This window comes from Mastomys coucha, unplaced genomic scaffold (genome assembly GCF_008632895.1).
Source record: "Mastomys coucha isolate ucsf_1 unplaced genomic scaffold, UCSF_Mcou_1 pScaffold12, whole genome shotgun sequence".
Lineage (NCBI taxonomy): Eukaryota > Metazoa > Chordata > Mammalia > Rodentia > Muridae > Mastomys > Mastomys coucha.
In genome coordinates, this window is record NW_022196894.1 from 11,239,461 (window position 1) to 11,261,324 (window position 21,864).

At 45.8% G+C, this 21,864-nt stretch overlaps 1 protein-coding gene across 4 annotated transcripts in view; it reads left to right on the top strand.

The window, feature by feature from the left end:
• Positions 1 to 21,864, top strand: part of Abcc1 (ATP binding cassette subfamily C member 1) — a 128,003-nt gene that overhangs the window by 81,226 nt on the left and 24,913 nt on the right. For all 4 annotated transcript variants that reach the window (XM_031363158.1, XM_031363159.1, XM_031363161.1 and 1 more), the window contains exons 13-18: positions 11,470 to 11,616; positions 12,625 to 12,712; positions 14,959 to 15,034; positions 17,125 to 17,251; positions 19,049 to 19,225; positions 21,201 to 21,368. In XM_031363158.1, coding sequence (XP_031219018.1) covers positions 11,470 to 11,616; positions 12,625 to 12,712; positions 14,959 to 15,034; positions 17,125 to 17,251; positions 19,049 to 19,225; positions 21,201 to 21,368 — 783 coding nt within the window. The remainder of the gene's footprint in view (positions 1 to 11,469; positions 11,617 to 12,624; positions 12,713 to 14,958; positions 15,035 to 17,124; positions 17,252 to 19,048; positions 19,226 to 21,200; positions 21,369 to 21,864) is intronic.

Here is a 21,864-nt window from a genome sequence, read left to right on the forward strand (position 1 = left end):
CGTAATTCACTATATAAACAAACTCAAAGAAAAAAAACCAACCATATGATCATCTCATTAGATGCTGAAAAAGCATTTGACAAAATCCTTTCATGATAAAAGTCTTGGAAAGATCAGGAATTCGGGGCTGGAGAGATCGCTCAGTGGTTAGGAGCACTGACTGCTCTTCCAGAAATCTTGAGTTCAATTCCCAGCAACCACATGGTGACTTACAACCATCTGTAATGAGATCTGACACCCTCCTCTGTGTCTGAAGACAGCTACAGTGTACTCATACACATAAAATAAATAAATAGTTAAAAAAAAAAAATCAGGAATTCAAGGCCCATACTTAAACATAGTAAAAGCAATATACAGCAAACCAGTAGCCAACATCAAACTAAATGGAGAGAAACTTGAAACAATCCTACTAAAATCAGGGACTAGATAAGACTGCCCACTCTCTCCCTATGTATTCAATATTATACTTGAAGTCCTAGCCAGAGCAATTAGACAACAAAAGGAGATCAAAGGGATTTGAATTGGAAAGGAAGAAGTCAAATTATCACTATTTGTTGATGATATGATAGTATACTTAAGTGACCCGAAAAATTCCTCCAGAGATCTTCTAAACCTGATAAACAACTTCAGCATAGTAGCTGGATATAAAATTAACTTAAGCAAATCAGAGACCTTCCTCTACACAAAGGATAAACAGGCAGAGAAAGAAATTAGGGAAATAACGCCCTTCACAATAGTTACAAATAATATAAAATACCTTGGTGTATGTAACTCAATTCTTCAAAGACTTAAAAAGAGCAATTTGCAATTTTATCTGCAACAACAAAACCCAGGATAGCCAAAACTATTCTCAACAATAAAGCAACCTCTGGTGGAATCACCATCCTGGACCTTAAGCTGTACTACAGAGGAATTGTGATAAAAAAGTTCATGGAATTGGTACAGTGACAGGCAGGTAGATCAGTGGAATAGAATTGAAGACCCAGAAATAAACCCACACACCTATGGTCACTTGATCTTTGACAAAGGAGCTAAAACCATGCAGTGGAAAAAAATACCACATTTTTAACAAATGGTGCTGGCTCAACTGGCGGTTAGCGTGTAGAAGAATACAAAGACCCATTCCTATCTCCTTGTACAAAACAAGTCCAAGTGGATCAGGAACCTCCACGTCAAACCAGATACAGTGAAACTAATAAAAAAGAGAGTGGGGAAGAGCCTTGAGCACATAGGCACAGGGGAAAATTTCCGGAACAGAACGCCAATAGCTTATGTTCTAAGATCAAGAATTGACAAATGGGACCTCATAACGTTGCAAAGCTTCTGTAAGGCAAAAGACACTGTCAATAGGACAAAATGTCAACCCACAAATTGCGAAAAGATCTTTTCCAATCCTATATCTGATAGAGGGCTAAATCCAATGTATACAAAGAACTCAAGAAGTTAGACTCCAGAGAACCAAATAACCCTATTAAAAATGGGGTACAGAGCTAAATAAAGATTTCTCAAGTGATGAATATCCAATGGCTGAGAAACACCTAAAAAATGTTCAACATCCCCAGTGATCAGGGAAATGCAAATCAAAACAACCCTGAAATTCTACCTCACACCAGTCAGATTAGCTAGGATAAAATACTCAGGTGACAGCAGATGCTGGAGAGGTTGTAGAGAAAGAGGAACACTCCTTCATTGCTGGTGGGATTGCAAGCTGGTACAACTACTCTGGAAATCAGTTTGGCGTTTACTCCAGAAATTGGACATAGTTCTACCAGAGAACCCAGCTATACCACTCCTGGGCATATATCCAGGAGATGCTCCAATATGTAATAAGGACACATGCTCCACCATGTTCATAGCAGCCTTATTTATAATAGCCAGAAACTTTAAACAACCTAGATGTTCCTCAACAGAGGAATGGATACAGAAATTGTGGTACGTCTACACAATGGAGTAGTACTCAGCTGTTAAAAACAATGAATTTATGAAATTCTTAGGGAAATGGATGGATCTGGAGAATATCCTCCTGAGTGAGGTAACCCAATCACAAAAGAACACATATGGTATGCACTCTCTGATAAGTGATTATTAGCCCAGAAGTTCGGAATACATGAACAACCCACCCAAGAAGAAGGAAGACCAAAATGTGGACATTCCATTCCTTCTTAAAATGGGGAACAAAATACCCACAGAAGGAGTTGCAGAGACTAACTTTGGAGCAGAGACTGAAGGAAGTACAATTCAGCTGATGTAGCTGTCTCCTGAGAGGCTCTGACAGTACCTGACTAATACAGAAGTAGAGGCTCACAGAAAGGACCAAAGGAGTTGAAGGGTTTTCAGCCCTTTAGGAGGAAGTACAATATGAACTAATTAGTACCTTCAGAGCTCCCAGGGACTCAACCACCAACCAAGGAGTACACATGGAGGGACTGATTGCTCTGGCAGCATGTGTATAGTAGAGGATTGTAAAGTCGGTCATCAGTGAGAGGAGAGGCCCTTGGCCTTGTGATGGTTCTGTGCCCCAGTGTAGGGGAATGCCAGGGCCAATAATTGGGAGAGGGTGGGGTGGCAAGCAGGGGGAGTGGGAAGGCAACAGGGGTTTGTTCTTGTTTTTTGGTTTTTGTTTTTGTTTTTTTTTTGAGGGCAAACTGGGAAAGGAAAAATCATATGACATGTAAATAAAGAAAATATCTAATAAAAAAAAAACACCAAAAAATATTAAGAAACAGTAATTGTTAGTTCCTGTTGTTCTTGTTGTAAGAGGTGGAATTAGGTTTTTGTGGATTTATTGAAAGATTACTTTCTTCTTCTAGGGTGTAGTTTTGCTCCTTATATTGATGTTTTCCATCTATTATCCTTTGTAGGGCTGGATTTGTGGAAAGATATTCTATAAATTTTGTTTTGTCATGGAATACATTGTTTTCTCCCTCTAAGGTAATTGAGAGTTTTGCTGGGTATAGTAGCCTGGGCTGGCATTTGTGTTCTTGTAGGGTCTGTATGACATCTGCCCAGGATCTTCTAGCTTTCATAGTCTCTGGTGAGAAGTCTCGTGCAATTCTGATAGGCCTGCCTTTTTATTTTCCTTGACCTTTTCCCCTTACTGCTTTTAAAGTTCTTTGTTTAGTGCATTTGCTGTTTTTATTATTATGTGATGGGAGCAATTTCTTTTCTGGTCCAGTCTATTTGGAGTTCTATAGGCTTCTTGTATGTTCATGGGTATCTCTTTAGGTTAGGGAAGTTTTCTTCTATAATTTTGTTGAAGATATTTACTGGCCCATTACCTTGGGAGTCTTCACTCTCTTCTATACCTATTATCTTTAGGTTTGGCCTTCTCATTGCTACCTGGATTTCCTGGATGTTTTGGGTTAGGAGATTTTTGCTTTTTGCATTTTCTTTGACTGTTGTGTCAATGTTTCCTATGGTGTTTTCTACCCCTGAGATTCTCTCTTCTATCTCTTGTATTCTTTTGGTAATGTTTGCATCAATGACTCCTGATTTCTTTCTTAGGTTTTGTATCTCCAGGGTTGTCTCTCTTTCTGATTTCTTTATTGCTTCTATTTCCATTTTTAGGTTCTGAATGGTTTTGGTCATTTCCTTCACCTGTTTGATTGTGTTTTCCTGTAGTTCTTTAAGGGAATTTTGTGTTTCCTTTTGAAGGGCTTCTAGCTGTTTACCTGTGTTCTCCTGTATTTCTTTGAGGTACTATTTACGTCTTTCTTAAAGTCCTGTATCATCACCATGAGAAGTGATTTTTATATCTGAATCTTGCCTTTCCACTGTAATGGTGTGTCCAGTACTTGCTATGGTAGGAGTATTGGGTTCTAATGATGCCAAGGAACCTTGGTTTGTGTTGCTTATATTCTTACACTTGCCCCGCATCATCTGGTTATCTCTACTGCTACTTGCCCTTGCTAAGTCTGACTGGAGCCTGTCCTTCCTGTGATCCTGGCTGTGTCAGAACTCCTCAGAGTCAAGCTGTCTCTGTGGTCCTGTGATTCTGGGATCCTGTTACCCTGGTCTTTTTAGAGCACCTGGGATGGAGCTTCCTCTGGGTGTTTTGGGAATGACTTGAGAAGTTGCCCCCAAGGTCTGCTCAGGACAGTGGCCAGCCTAGACAGACTGGAATAAACCCGAGCCACTGGGCTGGTGGAGTTCCTGAGTGCTTGGGTCCTACTGGTCCCAGTTACTCCCCGTGTTGGGACAGATGTGGTGTCCTCCTTACCTTGGATCCTGGGTGTTGTAGAGCGCCTGGGAGAGGAGCTTCCTATGGGTCTTGTGTGACTGGCTGCGGAGCTTGTGCCTAAGTTATGCACAGGGCACCAGCTCAGACAGACCGGAAGAAACCTGAGCCACTTGGCTGGTAGAATTCTTGTGTGCCTGGTCCCGCTGGTCCCAGTTCCTCCTGGTATTGGGACAGATATTGTGTCCTCCTCACCTCTGATCCTGGAGGTGTCAGACTGCCTGGGAGTGGAGCTTCCTCTGGGTGTTGTGGGACCGGAAGGTTTCTTGTAATTCTTTAAGGGATATTTGTGTTTCCTCTTTAAGGGCTTCTAGCTGTTTACCTGTGTTTTATTATATTTCTTTAAGGGAGTTATTTATGTTCTTCTTAAAGTCCTCTATCATCATCATGGGATGTGATTTTAAATCAGAGTCTCACTTTAGTGGTGTGTTGGGGTAACCAGTGTTCGCTGTGGTGGGAGAACTGGATTCTGATGATGCCAAGTAGCCTTGGTTTCTGTGATTATGTTCTTGCTGTTGCCTTTTGACATCTGGTAATGTTTATTGCTTGCTGGTCTTGCTGTCTCCAACTGTGGCTTGTGTGCCACAGTCTGCAAGCTTGTGTGTCAGTACTCTTTGGAGACCAGTTCTCTCCGGGAGGAATTTAGGTGTGATACAAGGTCAGCTCTGCGATGCAGACAGAAACTGGAAGGAGCCTGTCGCCAGCTGATCCTTGGTTCCTGTGTCCCGTTGGCTCTTGGAGGGTCCCTCTTGGGCCAGGAATTTGAAGAGAAATGGTGGTCTTACCTGTGCTCATAGGTGTGTTGTCGGTATTTGTGTATATAACTCTGTGGCATAGGATCAGCTCTGGGCACAGATGGAAACTGGAAGACTCCTGTCCCAGGTAGCTCCTCTGTTCCTGTGTCCTGAGGGTTCTGGGTGGGTCCCTCTGAGCAGCAGTGGTGGTGCCACTTGGGCTCACAGAGGCTTGTCTGCACTCCTGGGGGCTCCCTCTCTCTTGGTGCTATTTGGGTATGGAGCCCTGTGGCAGAGGTTCGGCTCCAGGCGCATATGGAAACCTGAAGTCTCCTGTGTCAATGTTTTCTATGCTAGCTTCTGCACCTGAGAGTCTCTCTTCTATTTCTTGTATTCTGTTGGTGATGGTTGCATCTGTGACTCCTGATCTCGTTCCTAGGTTTTCTATCTTCAGAGTTGTCTCCATTTGTAATTTCTTTATTGTTTCTACTTCCATTTTTAGATCCTGGATGGTTTTGTTCAGTTCCTTCACCCGTTTGTTTGTGTTTTCCTGTAATTGTTTAAGGGGTTTTGTTTTTCCTGTTTAAGGGCTTCTACCTGTTTACCTGTGTTCTCCTGTATTTCTTTATGGGAGTTATTTTTGTTCTTTTTAAAATCCTCTATCCTCACAATGAGAAGTGATTTGAAATCAGTCTTGCTTTTCCGGTGTGTTGGAGTATTAACTTGCTGTGGTGGGAGAACTGGGTTCTGATGATTCCAAGTAGCCTTGTTTTTTGTTGCTCATGTCCTTGCGCTTGCTTTTTGCTGTCTGGTTTTCTCTTGTGATGGTTGGACTTGCTGTCTCTGGTTGGAGCTTGTCCCTCTTGTAGCCCTGTAAGCCTGTGTCAGCATTCCTGGGAGACCAGCTCTCTCCTGGCAGATCTTGTGTACAGAGGGCTGTTGAATAGCCCACTCTCTGGGTGCAGATGATGACCAGAAGGATCCTGTCCCAGCTCCTCCACTGTTCCTGTGCCCTGCTGGCACAGCTCTCTCCTGGTGGGACCTGTGCACAACAGGCTTCAGCTTTTGGGTGCAGAAGGCCTCACTGTAATTTCATATAGCCGGTTTAGAGCTCACTTGAACTCCCCTTACAGCACCCAGCAGTAGCATAGGACACACCAACTATTCCAGCTTCCTCAACTACAGCATTGAACCAGCAATCCTTCTTGTGGTTTTAACCTAAATATTTGTAAAATTTTAAAATCAAACTTCGGTATTTTTGTGCATTTGTGTAAGTGATATGAGTGCTCTAGCACACATATAGAGGCTAGAGGATAACCAGAATTCTCTCCTTTTATGTGTGGGCTCCAGTGCTTGAACTCAGCTTTTCAGTCTTGCCAACAAGTACCTTTGCCATTGAGCCAGCATCTAATCCTTTTCCAAAGGCTGCTAGTTTGGGGCTGGGGTTTAGCTGAGGAGCACAGCATTTGCTAAGGTATGATGTCCTGAGTTCTGTCCTTGTCACCATAAAGCTAACAAGACAAAAGGTTGCCATTTGAGCACGGTCTTCTCCATCACTCCTCTCCAAGGCTGATGGCTTCAGCCCACTTTAATTGTACCCTTGACAGCTCCACATGGCCGGTCCAGCCAGCCATCTGTTACAGAATGCAAACCTGTGCTATCAGCTTTCTTAACTGAGAAAGTCTTACAAGAAAGCATGCTAGGGTTGGGATGATGGTTCTGTAGTGAAGGACTTGCCTTACAAGAACGAAGACCTATGTTTGAGCTCCAGCACCCATGTTCAACAATAGAGCCAGGAGTGGTGGTGAGGCAGAGACAGGCAGATTCAGAGGCTCCTCCGCCAACCAGTCTAGCCTGCGTGCTAAGTTCCAGTTCAGTGACAGAGCCTGTTTCAAGAAACCAAGGTAGACAGTGCCTAAAAAATGGCAGCTGAGGTTGTCTTCTGGCCTCTACATGTGCTTACATACACATGCATATAAACATTTCTTAACACACACAATGCTATCTGAACTAAACTGCTTATTTGGTACCATAACTGACAGACTCCAGGGAATCAGTGACTTCTTCGTACTAACTGATTGCAAGCTATGGTTTGTCAGTAGCCTAAGACCATCTGTCCACTAGCACTACCAGATATCTTCTAAAAGTAGTTTTGTTAATTGCCTGTGTTTGAAATGCCATCTTTGGGAGGGAGTCTGTGGACAGTCTGTCCCTGTTCCTCAGAGGGTCCAAGGCTATCACTTAGTGCCCTGCTGTTCATGGTAACAACCAGATCACATAGGAAGTTCTAAAGTGTGAATGCATGCTGTCCCTGACATCTCTGCTGTGACAAGGCCTTCGCTTCAGTGAGATTGTTTTGTGCATTTTCTGAAAACAGTGTCTAAGGGTATACATACTTAAAGATACCTTTCTGAGGGCTGGAGAGATGACCCAGCACTTATGAACTCTTGATGAACAGTTCCTCCAGAGGCTGGAGGTCAGTTCTCAGTACACAAAGTGGGCTGCTGGCAGCCACCTGGAGCTCCAGTTACAGGCCATCTGATGGCCTCTCACACGCTTGCCACATACATAGGGATATAAACAGATAAATAAAAATAGCATAAATCTTTCAAATTGTTTTATGTATTCTAGTAGAATTGTACTACTCAATCAATGCTCAAGACCCTGGGTTTGATTACAGCTGTGGAAAAAAAAGTGTCTTCTGACATGGGCAAGTCACCCATCCTTCCACACCGGTCCGCTGGCTCTTTCTCAGGGTCCACACCTCTTGGACACAGAAGCACCTTGCATTTCATTCTCTTTACTTTGACATAGTAATTGGAGGCACTGCAGTAGTCTTCATTGTTGAGAATTAGGTGTATGGCGGGTGCAGGTGGCTGACAAGGTTTACCTGAGCAATGTTCCATACTTTAGAACTTCCTTTGCGATCTGGTCATTGTCATGAAAAGCAGGGCACTAAGTGATAGCCTTGGATCCTCTGAGGAACAGGGACACGCTATCCACAGACTCCTTCCTAAAGCTGACATTTCAGATATAGGCAATACGCAAAAATGTAACGTTAGAACATATCTGGCAGTACGTGGTCTTAGGCCATTGACGATGGGCCTGAAACACTTTTTAATAAAAAGCTGTAGGCTATTGTTGAACATGCTGGCCTTCAAAGATCTTTTTTCTATGTCTCCATTCCAAAGCCAGAACTGGAGAGAAGGATTCTGGACCTCAATCCAAACCTGCCACTTGGTTTCTGACTGAGTTGGTTGATTGAGTTACTTTTTTAATTGTTGGGACAAAAATCTTGGACAGAGGCAACTTAATGGAGGAGGGCTTGGCTTTGATCACAGCCTTCTATGGTTCCTAGGATGGTGTTTCTTGTGCGGTACATTGAAAGCTTTCAGCGTGGCTTTCTTCCATCTTAGTGGATCAGGAAGCAAGGCCAGGCTATAACCAGGAAGGCTTACCCTGGAAGGCAGTATTTGCTAGCTAAGCCTGGTGTCCCAAAGGTTCTAAGTCCACATGGTACCAGTTGGAAAATGGGGGTTCCAACACATGGGCCTGTGGAGGGGTTTCACCCTGAAACCACAGTAGCAGTAAAGGCTGAAAATGCTGGGCTCCCAGGACAGTCTGCTGAGCTTTTTTGAAAGAAACAGTTGGAGCCAGTTGTCAGTGGGTACCTAGGTATTGCCAAGGTGCCCAATCTTTGCCTACATTAGGAGAAAATATGTGGTCTGTGCTGCCTTTCCTATGGATCCTTCTGCTGGCAGGTTCCTGGTTTCAAGGATGGGTGATAGTTACCTACAGTGATAGAAGACAGGTGTGGTGTGCAGGGATGCCTTGCCTCTTGTTCTGGGCTTAGAGCATAGTGTCTTGTTACTTGGTGCTGTTTTCTAAGACAGTGTTTTGGATATTCTTTGGTGATCTGTAAGCTGCTTGCCTCTTTTGGCCTGGACTCCTCTGTAAAGTACTTTTCAGCCCTTGGGGTAATGACTGCTATGTAGCACTCTACTGATCAGATTTTGACATGCTATGTTGGTTCCCCAGATCAGAGGGGACTTAGCATAATAATATCTACATGGTACCTGCATATAGGTGGGCGAATGAGTGACTGACGTTGTATTGCTGTTCTATCATGCTGACAGAAATCTGATGCCATCTGGAATCTGAGGACCTGAAAGAATGGGATGGAGTATAGTCTAATGTAGACAGTCTTACTTCCATTTCAGTGTGCTTTTATACAGGAATGTATCATGGAAAGCAGTGAACCAAGGAAGGTTGCTTGAGTTCAGAAACACATGATCAGAAAAACATAAATAAACGTCAGTCAGCATATGCTGGCATCCCTTTCCCAGAACTTTCTCAGGACAGTCTAATCTAAACACAATTGCTTGGCATGTACTATGTAGGGCTCAGCACTTGCTCACTGCCACCGCTGTGGTACAGTGGCGGAGCTAAAGGGATTGGAAGGAATGACTCAGTCCTGCCAGAGGTCCAATACTCTGGGCGCTGACTGGAGTGTTGACGCTCCGCTCTGCCACTGGATAGGCGTCTGCATCCCAGAGCGGACAACAGCTGAGGGAATCACAGGTTCTAGCTCCTTGGGAATCCAGGCGACGCTGGACACTGGAGGAGCTGAGAACAAATTAGGGGCCCCAGAGCAGTTCAGTACGCCCTGAGGCTGAAGGGAGAGAGCAGGCAGGGGCAGGAAGTGGCCCTTGGTGGTTCAGGTGTGGCGGCACAAGCAACAGTCCTGGCTTGGGGCTGAAGCGCTGGGCCCACACAGCGTGTCTAGTTGAAAGGAGGCAGTATTGTTATAAGATGTTTTATTATTAGAAAGGAGAGAGAAGAGATAGGAAAGTAGGAGCCACATGGCCATGCTGGCCACTGAGAGGGAGGGGGGAGGGAGGCAAGTGAAGAGAGGAAGTGAAGAGAAGAGAGGAGGTGACAAACCGCCCCTTATATGGTGGGCTGGGCTATCTGTCTGTGGGGCGGGGCATACCTGGCCATTTTTCCCTGGAGCCCTCTCTCTAGTTCTCTAAGGCATTGTTCACTATAGGTCATTCTGTTGACAATGAACCAACAGCCTATGGCACCCAAAACCTAGTAATTCAGCTAACAGGTGGACGTTGTGTGACCACTTCCTGGAGAACTTAGGACTCAGAGCCTGACAGTGGGACTGAGAGCAAACATGACTGGAAGAAGGGTCAGACTGGTGACAGAGAACAACTTCTGTAATCCAGTGGGTCCTGGGCTGACCAAGACTGGCTTTTATACTAGAGCTCGTTGACTTTAAATTGTCTTATTATTATTATCAGTGTGTTTGTGTGTGAGAGACAGAGACAGAGAGAGAAAGAGAGGAAGGGGAAAGAGAAAGAAAGTGTGTGTGTGTGTGTGTGTGTGTGTGTGTGTGTGCGCGTGTGTGTGTGGGCGCGCCATGGTGCATTGTGGAGGTCAGAGGACAACCTGTGGGAGTAGGTTCTATGCTTTCACATGTGTTTTCAGGGATGGAACTTGGGTTTTTAGGCTTGGTGGAAAGTGCCTTTGCCTGTTGAGCCCCTTTGCCGGCCTCTCTCCCCTCTTCGAGCTTTTTCATATTTTTCATATTTTCATATTTTTCATATTTCACATATGCTCCACATGAGCATAGCGTTTCAGTTTCTCCAGTAGGTTTGAGCATGCTCAGCAACTGTTCTCATTACCCAGTAGTGAAAGACCCCATAGGGAGTTCCTGCTCAAGTCCCAGGAGACATGCACCCGAAGAACATGACAGGCCATCTTGATGTAAAAAAATATGAGGCATTTTTATTTCAGAGCTCTAGTTCAACCCCCAATCTCACACAGGAGACCAAGAATTGACCACAAAGCCCAGAGGTTGGGGGATTTTATAGGTAAAAGGTCTGGGGAGACAAAGGAATTGGTGTGGCTATACATGATTGGCTATTTTGAATGTCGTTCGTGCAGATCAGAGTTGAGAATTCCTAAAAAAAAGTGAAATTCCTAGCAAGAGGGGAGAGTGCTATTCAAAGTTCATACTTGAGACTGGGTCTTTCATAGCCCAGACTGGCCTTGAATTCCCTCTGTAGCCAGGAATGACTTGGCATTTCTGTTCCTCCTGGTTCCTCCCCTCCAGTGTTGGGACTACAGACATGCACCACCATACCTGGTTCATGTACTACTGGGGCTTAGCTCAGAGCTTCATGCATGCTAGGAGAGCCCTCTACCAATTGAGCTGTAATTTTGTACGTTTGGGAATGGACCCCAGCGTTACCTGCATACCAAGAATACTTACACAGTAGCCAGGTGTTTGAAAAGCTAATCATCCATCTTTCTGGTCTGTTCTTATGATTTAGGAGTGCTGCTTCTGCACCCACTGCTTTCCCATCTCCCTTGGGCTTTTGCCATTTTAATCCCTGTGGTGGGGTCTGTCTTGACTGAATCCTCACCTCTTCCAGGGGTTGTGCAGCTGTGGCTCCTCCACCATTCAACACTTTGCTCTGTTTGCAGGTGGCCCTGTCAACCTTTGCTGTCTTTGTGACTGTGGATGAAAGAAACGTTCTAGATGCGAAGAAGGCCTTTGTGTCCTTAGCCTTGTTCAATATCTTGCGCTTCCCACTCAACATCCTGCCCATGGTTATCAGCAGCATTGTGCAGGTGTGTATCAGACAGAGGAGGCCAGGAGGGTAATATAGGGGCTCTCAGAATCCTACCATGGTCACAGCAGCATCCTGCAGATGTGTGGGGGACAGTGGGAACCAGGAGTGGACATGGGAGATGTTATCATGTTCTCATGGTCATTAGCAACATTGTATAGGCGTGTGGGTGGCAAGGAAGTAGGAGGGGAAGGTATGCACTCCAACCCATGGAACCCACAGATTCCTCAGTGCCATTTGGACCCAAGTTACCCCACTGGTTTGTTTGTGCAGCCTTGACCACACTTTTCCAAATTGCTCATGCTGCTATATCATAGAGGACTCAGTACAGCCCTGTGCGTGGATCCACTCACTATCTCAGCATGGCTCCTCTCTTAACAGTAAGGGGTTACTTGATTTTACTCTGAGAAAGAAACACATTTTCCTCCTTGGCACAGAATGTCTGGCTTTGTACTCTAGGTTGGCCTAACCCTCCAGCCCAGGTGGGAAGTATATGGACTTTACAGCGGTACTTCCCTTTAATCTCAAAGAATCTTCCTGGAATATTCTATGTTCCTCTGGCCTTTCTAATCTGGTGTTTTGAAAAACACAGGTCTTAGCCTACTTTTTCAATTTCATATTTTGCTAATGGGTCCTGATGTGCTTGTTGAAAACTCTGAGAACCTCTGTCTCTCTTCCTGTTTCCATCCCTCCTTCCTACTTTCATTCCTTCGCTACTGAAGGATTTTATTTTTATTTATTTTTTTATTATTTATTTTATTATTTTCATTTTTATTTTTTAGCAAACCCAGCACTACTGCATGTGTTGTCTTTCCATAATTAGGACCCAGAACTCAGTCATTTGTTGAGGTCAAAGTCAGTCTGCCAGTGCAGAGGTGGCTACCTTCCAAATCCCACTGCATGAGGAAGCCCCTGCCCTTCATGTAGTGATTTGAGTTTTATTCTAAGGCTCAGCATGGCAGGTGGCCCAGATGCTATCAAGGTGACACACCCTGTGCTTCTTCCTCAGGCCAGCGTGTCCCTCAAGCGTCTCAGGATCTTTCTGTCTCATGAGGAGCTGGAGCCAGACAGCATTGAGCGGTGGTCGATCAAGGATGGTGGGTGCCTGCTCTCTACCCAATTTGGCTCCTTATCCTGGCTTCCCCGGGGCCTGACTCTGCCCAGCTTGCCTACAAGACCAAGGGTCCCACCTCTGTAGAGGGGGCAGAAATGGGGTTCCTTATTTATGTTGTCCCCCCATGCTCCTGCAGTGTGAGTGACATTTGGGGATTTTCAGCCCAAGCCTTGGTTCAGTGCTGGGCAAGGGATTGCCCAGTTTCTCTGCAGTCAGAGCTTCATTTTCCTCATCTGGATCATGGGAGTAAAAGTACCTTTAATTGAATTTAATTGATTGAATGATTAATTTACTGTTGGGGATTGAACACAAGACTTCACATATGCTAGGTAAGTGCTCTACTACTGAGCTACAGCTTCAGCTTACTTTTTACTTTTTGAGACACAGTCTATGTTGCTCAGGCTGGTCAAACTTGGGATCTTCGGTCTCCTAAATAGCTGGGAGTTCAGGGCTGTGCCACTAGGCCTAGCCAGTCATCCTATGGATTTTTATCACTGGGTTGATTTCTTAGACTAGTTGATCCTTCTGACTGTCCCCTGAGCTGGGGTCTTGTTTGGGAGTCTAGGTAGTTTGCAATTACTGTTAGTAGCACCAGGAGAGGTAGGCCTTTTCTGGTGTGGGTGTTTAGTTAAAATACACTCACTGTATCATGGCCCTTGGAGCAGGCGCCAGGGTCAGCAAACTTGCCTGAGGCCTCCAGAAGGGAAATCTTTGGCTGAGATTTCTTGATCACCTGCTCTCTTGCCAGCCTTTATTGTCAGGCCTCTATGTGCATGTGCTTCCTACTGTAGTGGTCCAGTGTGGTGTCTCTAGGACAGCCCTGGCTCATAGGAGGAAAGAGATCCAGAGAGACTGTCCAGCTGGGGAGTGGTAGCACTGGGGCTCAAAGTTACACCCTATGGCTCAGAGCCCAGAAAACAGAATTGAATGCAGTACCTGGCTATTGGTGATGAGGTGGCGATGTATGTAGTGCCAGGAGTCTTGTAGGCTATTGTAGGATATCAGCGGTGGTGTGCAAGTCACAGGTCTGCTGTTCTTTCTGTGAGGGTAGTAGCTGCTTTCTTCTGCCCTTAGCAGGTTACTATACTGGGTGCCCCTTGGAGTTTCACAGTCCTTGTTGAGGACAGCCTTATGACTGTGGATAGTGAGTGGTGCCCCTGGCATCTCCCTACTTTGTCTTATAGTCATCCCATTGTGACAACAAAAATGATCTTTTGCAACGTCCAAGTGTCCCCTAGGAGGACAGTTGTTCCTTTTTGAGAACTACAGCCTAAGCAAATGCTGGAACTGTTTTTCATGGCTTATTGTTGTCCTGAGGCTGTCTGGGTATGGGACCAGCAAGATAGACTCCAGAGCCAAGGCAGCTACCCAGAGCTTCTAAAGCCAAGCTGTACACAGTTCTGTGCAGGTGCCACTGAGCCAGGACCAGTCCTTCTGTTTCTGAAGTGTTTAATCACCTTGCAGGGTGCTTGCTGGTCATGCTCTACTGAAGCCATGTTTACTGCTGTGCTTTGGCTGCAGCAGCTTCTGGCCAGTTCTTTGAAGTGACGTACCTAGCTTCCTCTTTTGTGAGGATACAGGCTCTGCTTAGCATGCACCTTGGCTTGAACCGTATCACAGCAAGAAGCCTTTTTTCCTCTTCGGGGAGCTGTGGTTAATTTCATTTAGCTTCTAACCTCTTTGCTATGGCCTATCATACTCTGGAAGTGTTTCTAGCAGCTAATTAAAGGACTTAAAAATTAGAGACAGAAACAAAAGTGAAGCTAGGGGAGAAAAATGGAGGAGGGTAGGACCCTTAGGAATCTGGACCTTATAACATGGGCATTGTCCAACTGCTCCCCTCTTCCACCTTTCTGCAGCACGTCCTGTTTCCTAGCAACCCTCCAGTAGATGCTGTTTTCGGTTGATTGTCACTGAAGTTACAGAAACATTAATCTGCTAGGAGGTAGTCAGGATAAGGAGGGGAGCAGAAAGGGAAGATGTCTTAGGATCCAAGAGTTGAGGAAAAAGACCCTGGTGGGGAGAGGTTTATATGAGGCTGCAACTTTTTCTCCTTGACCTTGGCTCATGCCTTTTCTCCTTAACCTTGCCTTTGCAGCCTGAAAAATGGGAAGGTGTTGCCAAGTACTGAATAACCAGTGAGGTTCTTCAGCCTCAGTAGAGGACCAGAGTAGGGCATCTGCACATGCACCTGTTGACTCCTGACATGTTGTCCCTGATGTTTTTCAGGCAAAGGAATGAGTAGCATCATCGTGAAGAATGCAACCTTCACTTGGGCCAGGAATGAACCTCCCACACTGAATGGGTAAGCCTGGGAGGTGGGCACATTGACACTGACTCTAATTAGTCTTCACCTCTGTGACCCAACTTTTGCTTTTCTGAGCCTCAGTTTACTCATCTGGAATAAGGTCTAATCACAACTGCCTAGGTTGTTGTGAAGAGCAGCTCAGAAGGTGCTTGGTATAGGTGTCCCTTCTGATTGTGACAGGAAGTCATGCTTCTGGGCCACAAGGGGAGTTTGGGGTTTGGGGCAGTGAGAAGGTCTATTTTCAGGTAAAGCATGATCCATGGTCTCAGGAGCCTACAGAGCTCTGCTGTCACAGTGACTGGACTGGTGATCCAATCTCCTTAAAGAATCCAAAACACAAGGCCAGTGGAACCTTTTCTTTTGGAACCAGATTTGTCATTTGTGCCCCTAAGCAATTATTCCCTGACATGGCAACTTGCTTGCTATATTTTAACAAGCACAGTACAGACTGTTCAGAGAAAGGAGTCTCCCTTTCTGCTTTCACTAAGTACTCAGAGTGTAAAGGTCTTTCTTAGGGCTACCTTAAATCCTGCCTCCTTTATTTGTAATGCATTTCTCTTTCTTGTGCCAATACTCCACTGCCCACATCTTTCTGGCATGCAGGATTCCTGCTCCTTTGACCTGTTTCCCTGGGTGTTCTGCACAGGGTGGTCCCATGACATTGCCCCTCACAAATGCAGTGCAAAAGACCCAACAGCAATGAGTGTTTTAGGGACTAGTAAAGGACTCAATAACTAAAGATCTGAATGTGGTCCTTAGAATCCCTGTGACAGAAGCTAGGTGTGGTGACACCATGTAATCCCAGCACTGGGGAAGCAGAAATAGGAAGATTCCTGTGGCTCAATAGCCTGTTTGGTGAGTTCTGTGCCAGTGACAGATCCTGTCTTTAAAAAAACATGGTGGATGGTACCTGAGAAATGACACCCAAGTTTTCCCTTGACCTTGCACTTATATGTGCATACACAGAAAAATCAAGCAGTTAACCCATGTAGTTAGCCAGCTTTGAAACCAGTACCCAGGGAAGGGACCCTGCTTAGGGGCCTGGGATGCCTGTGTGGCTTGTCTGGACATGGAGACCAGTGTGCTAAGCTGTCAGCTGCAGAAGCAGCAGTGTTATACATGGTAACAAGCTGCTGTGGCTGTACTGTGTTGTCTTGACTAGCTTGTAATTCATGCATACCATGCTAGCCTTGAACTTACACGAATCCACCAGCGTCTGTCTCCTGTCTGCTGAGTGGTGGGGTTAAAGGTGTGCGCCACCACTTCTACTTGTTAGGCCATTTCAAAGCTGAGTATGGTGGTATACACCTGTAATCTCAGCACTTGGGAGGCAGAGGCAGAGGAGCAGGAGTGGTGGATTAACCTTGCTTACACAGTGAGTTGACAGCTAGCCTGGGCTATATGAGACCTTACCTAGGGTGGGGGTGGGAGGTTTTGGGGAGATGGCTTAGTCAAAAAAGTGCTTGCTGTGCAAGATGAGGACCTGGATGTAGCAGTATGTGCTTGAGATCTCTGGAACTTACTGCCTATCCATCCTGGTATATTTGAAAAGCTCTAGTTTAGTGATAGACCTTGTCTCAAAAAAGTACAAGACTGTCTGTTTGAGGAATAGTGTTGACCTCTGGCCACCACAAGTATACACACATGCACACAAACATAAAGACCACACAGTTGATAAGGTCATTCTGGAGTTCAGCTCTGGTCTCTTTGTGTAGCCCCTCAGTCTCTTGAATCTTTTTCCAGACCTGTTACCTTGGTCTTCTATCCTCTGGAATTTCTAAGCCAGTTCCAGTTACCTGAAAACTTGAGTTCACCTGGAGGTGGCTTGTCATTGGGGACAAAGTGTTCTGGAACCAGATAGATGAATACCCTCTATCATGTAGTTTTGAGTGACATGTAGCTCCTGGGCTCTGTGCTGGCTGGGCTTTGTGATTACATTGGGCCCCTGAGGCCATGGCTCATCTTGCGCCACAGCCTTGGAGGTCTTCAGGCACTGACCAGCACAGCCAGTGGCCATGGGCCACCCTCAGCAGGGAGGGTATTGGAGGACATTGTGCCACTTCAGGCTCCTCATTGTGTCCTTGCAGCATCACCTTCTCCATTCCTGAAGGAGCCCTTGTGGCCGTGGTGGGCCAGGTAGGCTGCGGGAAGTCATCTCTGCTGTCAGCCCTGTTGGCTGAGATGGACAAGGTGGAGGGACATGTGACTCTCAAGGTAGGATGGGGGCCAGGATGGGGAGAGATGGTCCGGGAGGAAGGCTCAGCCCAGTGTCTCTTACAAACTGTCAAAAGAAGCAGCCATCTCTGCTCATCTAGGAAGGCAAGGTTTCAGTGGCAGCCACTTCTTTCTTTGCCTAGTGCTTTGGCTAGTACGATGTGTGATAGCTGCTCAGTAAACAGGCTGTGAATGCTTATATGTACTGCCAAGGAGTGGTTATTCATGGCTCCTGCCTTCCTTCTGAATTTAACTTATTTCACTACACATGATCTCTAGTTCCAACCATTTTTATGGCTGAATAATAAATATGTTTGTGGTGTGTGTGTGTGGGTGGGTGGGTGTGAGATGAAAGCAGGAAGGGCTATTTGAGGAAGGAAGAAACCAAGAAAGGGAGGGGCACAATGATGAATATGACCAAAATACAAATGATAAATCTGCCTGAAAGTGTTGGGACAGAGGGAAGGAGTGGTGAAGACTCCAGAGGATATCCCAGCATCCCGTCAAGGAAGGATTCCCCAACCCCACTTTCACTTCATCCTGTAGTCTCTATGGATAGAACCTTCTGGTTTCTTCTTTCTTTTGAATCTTGTTAATTGGGCATAACTTCATTACTGATTGATGTGGCTGGAATAATCTCAGAACCTGGTGTGAGAAACACATTTTAAATCCTTAGTGGTACTTGAATTCTTAATTCAGGCCAGCATGCTCTGTGCTGAGCTAAACTTTCTGTGAGTTGAAGGCTGCTGTGAAAATGAGTCCCTTGGGGGCTTTTCTAAATGTACTTTATTCCCTTGGAGGCCTTTGCCTGCTGTGTAAATAAGATCCAAAGTGTTACCAGCAACCTCTGGAGCAGCTAGAGATGAAAAAAAAAAACAAAACAAAACTCCATCTATTTTATATTTTACTTGAGCCAGCTTGTGCCAGATGTGTGTGCCTGGACTTGCCTGTCATCTGCATCCCCTTCCCCTGGGAACTCAAGTGTGGGTATGGGGCCTTATGTCACTGTTTGATTTCAATCCAGATCTTTCTCTTGCTGGTTCAGTGCCCTTTTGAAGTAAGTGGACAGCATCTGGGTCTAGGCAAATACCTGTTGCTTTGTTTCTTCCAAGCATTGGGTGGACAACAGGCCCAAGGTTGACAAAGGAAAATTGTTTGCCCTTAGAGCTGTGCTGCAGTCTGTTCCACAGTTCCTGGGTTCCTAGCATCCTATGCACTGGTGTGCTGTGTCCAAAACTATTTACAGCTGGTAATTTCAGAAAGTATATTGAAAACATTAGTTTTCCCCAGTGTGTTGGTCGACATGGCCTATGGTTGAGTATCTTGTGAGCCTTACAATTGAGGTGTCCTGACATTTGAGGCTTATAGAAACTGGAATGTTTAAATAGCAATTGGGCCTTTTTTTCTGAGATTTTAGATTCAGATTCAGGTCATTGATTTTTATTCCCAAAGTTTAGAATCCTTTGTGGCTTTCTATCACCTTTTTTGATAAAGGTGGACATGACACTAGCCATGTGTGAACTAGTCTCTGACACCTGCCTTCCTGCCTGTCCTACCGTTCCATGAGTCGCCCTTGTCCAGTCCCTTGGTGGCCAAAGTCCAAGCTGGCCTTTCTGTCCCTTGAAGGAGTTGGATTCATTTGTTCCTTGTCTGTGTTGTTCTGGTGGATCAGTGCCCTTCTCTGTTCTTGTCCTGACTGTGTGTGTTTTGGGCAGTTGGTTCTTTTTGCAGGTAGGTGTCTGCTGTTGTCTTTTTATCAAGTCTATCTGTCTTTCCTTTCCACTGCCTGCCACACAGGGCTCCGTGGCCTACGTACCTCAGCAGGCCTGGATTCAGAATGACTCTCTCCGAGAGAACATACTGTTTGGGCACCCCCTGCAGGAAAATTACTACAAGGCAGTGATGGAAGCCTGTGCCCTTCTTCCAGATTTGGAAATCCTGCCCAGTAGGGACCACACAGAAATTGGTGAGAAGGTGAGTATGGCATGGATACAGCTTGTAGCATCAGCTGCTGCTGTGGAACAAACAGGTGCACACTCTGTCAAGGCCTTTCCCACAAAATGCTGACCTCCTGTAAGTGGATTGTCAGGGACCTGCTATCTCTAGCCTGTGGCTATGCTCTGTGTAAATTTGGCTCTTGGTGCTGTGGTCTTAGTTGAGGTGTCAGTGGCAACCTAAGTAGGAGCCTCTCACAGAATGATGTAGAGTCTAAGAAAATAAAAACATACTGTGCCACCCACAGGATAAGACAATAGAAGTGACTTCCCTCATCTGTCACAGTGTACCTAGGGGATGTGTATGCGAGTGATGATGGAGGCAGCTCTAGACTAGCTGGCACCCACTTCTTCACTCTGCTGCCATACTGACCTTTTTAACCTAAGTCATCTGCATAGCAGTTCATGAGAGGGCTTTGCTCTGATCTCTAAGTCATCGCTGAGGAAAGGGAAGCCAGGGAGGCTAGAGGACTTGCCTGATGTCGAGTCACCTCCCGTCACCTGTTTCACTGCCTCCCAGCCCATTTGCTCTGGTACAAGTGATTGTCTTGTGTATGTGCTGGAAGTGCAGTCACCCACAGTGACAGGGACCTCTTGGAAGAGCTGAGTTTGTCTGTTCCTAGTCTCCAGCCAAGGATCTTCTCACCAACTTGCGTATCTGATGTATGGTGTCTTTTACTTGGCATGGACTTGGAGATCCTTTGGGTTGGCTAGGACCCTTGTTTATATAGGTTGGAGGTACCAAGCAAACTGAAGGATCTAAGTATTATGTGGTATCCAAGGCAGGATTTCCAGGATCTTCAAAACAGGCTTGGGGTGGGTTGGTAGCCTGCTTATCAGACTTATCCTGTTTTATTAATGCTGGGATATAGCACTTGGAGATACCTGACTGTCCCCTTCAAGTCTCAGTACCCGAGTTTGAAGGGAGTCAAGGATTGACTGATTTTTGTCTACTTCAGGTCAATAAGCTGGGACCAAAGGGACCTTTTTTTAAGTTGGGCTTATCATCCCAGAATACAAGAAGCTGTGGCAGGAGAATTGTGAGTTTGAGGCAGCCTTGTAAGCTTAGGCCACCTAGCAAGATCCCATCTCAAAATAAAATACTAAAAATGGATAGCAGTGTGACTTAGTGGTAGAATACTCGTTTAGTATGGGCAAAGGCTCTGAGCCCCATCCCTAGCTCTGCCTATAAACACACACACACACACACACACACACACACACACACACACACACACACACTAATACATATATGTATATATGGAGCTGGCTACTAGGGTCAATCTTGGCCCAGGTTGGGGCATTGTACTCAATAGGTATCATTGGGCATTTGAGCTGTCCATGGCCATGATGTTGGTCGCTCATTATTGTGACTGGGTTACTGCTGCTCAGTGCTGAGCCCTTCTTCTGTGAGTGAAGTGCCCTGCAGGTCGCCAGCTTCACTATGTGACTTTAATAGGAATGGTAGCTTAGAGTGAAGCTCACCACAGAACACTAATAGCAACAGTAGCTATGTCAGCTACAGCATAATATAATAGATATACAAATAATATTCTCTTTGCTATCCACACTGTGTCTTCTATAGACCCTTCCATAAGCTAATGAGTTTCGAGATGTCATTAGCTGCCACTTCCTCCTCTTTCTTGTGGCACTACAGACCCCGGGACGGGCTGGGCACATGTTCTGTAACTGAGCTGCGCCTGCAGCTCTTCTTTACTTTTCAGTTGAGATGTCACCCAGGCTGATTTTGAACTTGCCATCTTCTTGCCTCTTAGCCTCTGAGCATCTGGGCTGCTAGATGTGCCAGCAGGCCTGACTGTCTACTTCCCTCCCCTGAGTACTTGCTGTGGGGGTCAGGTGCTCCAATCAGCAGCTCTTCTGTCTCCATTCGTGTTTTGTATGGTTGTGGAGTCCTGAGGATCCCAAGAAACCCACTCTTTCCACTGTCTTCCTAGGGTGTGAACCTGTCAGGGGGCCAGAAGCAGCGTGTGAGCCTAGCCCGGGCTGTGTACTGTAACTCTGACATCTACCTCTTTGATGACCCTCTCTCTGCTGTGGATGCACATGTTGGGAAGCACATCTTTGAGAAGGTGGTTGGTCCCATGGGCCTACTGAAGAACAAGGTATTCTCCCAGGGTGACTTCAGTTGATTGGCAGTGTGGCCTTGGACAAGTCTTTGATTCTTGAGTGCCATGGACCGGGGTTTCTGCGGGGAGCCCTACTTCCACGGGACGAGAGTTCTGTGCAAGGGATTCGGCGGGTGATAAATAGAGTCGACACAAAGAAGTGTGCTATCTGAATGTATTTCTTAAAAATGACATGAGGCTGTTACAATCATTGCGAAAGAGAAATGAAAAATCTGGCAGCTCAGTGGTCAGGGTACCTCTGAGGCCATCTAAAATACACTGGGTCTAAAAACAGCAGCCATCTCCTTTGGACTGGTACAACACCCCCCAAGCTCCGAGCACGCTCGGGCCACATGGGCCTGGCCAGAGTCCCGGAGGGCTGCGGGTGCGACAGCCAGGAGGACAGAGGCTCAAATTTCGAATCCTCACTGCAGAATGCTGAATGTTGCACACTGTCTCACACACACACACACACATACTCTCTCTCTCTCTC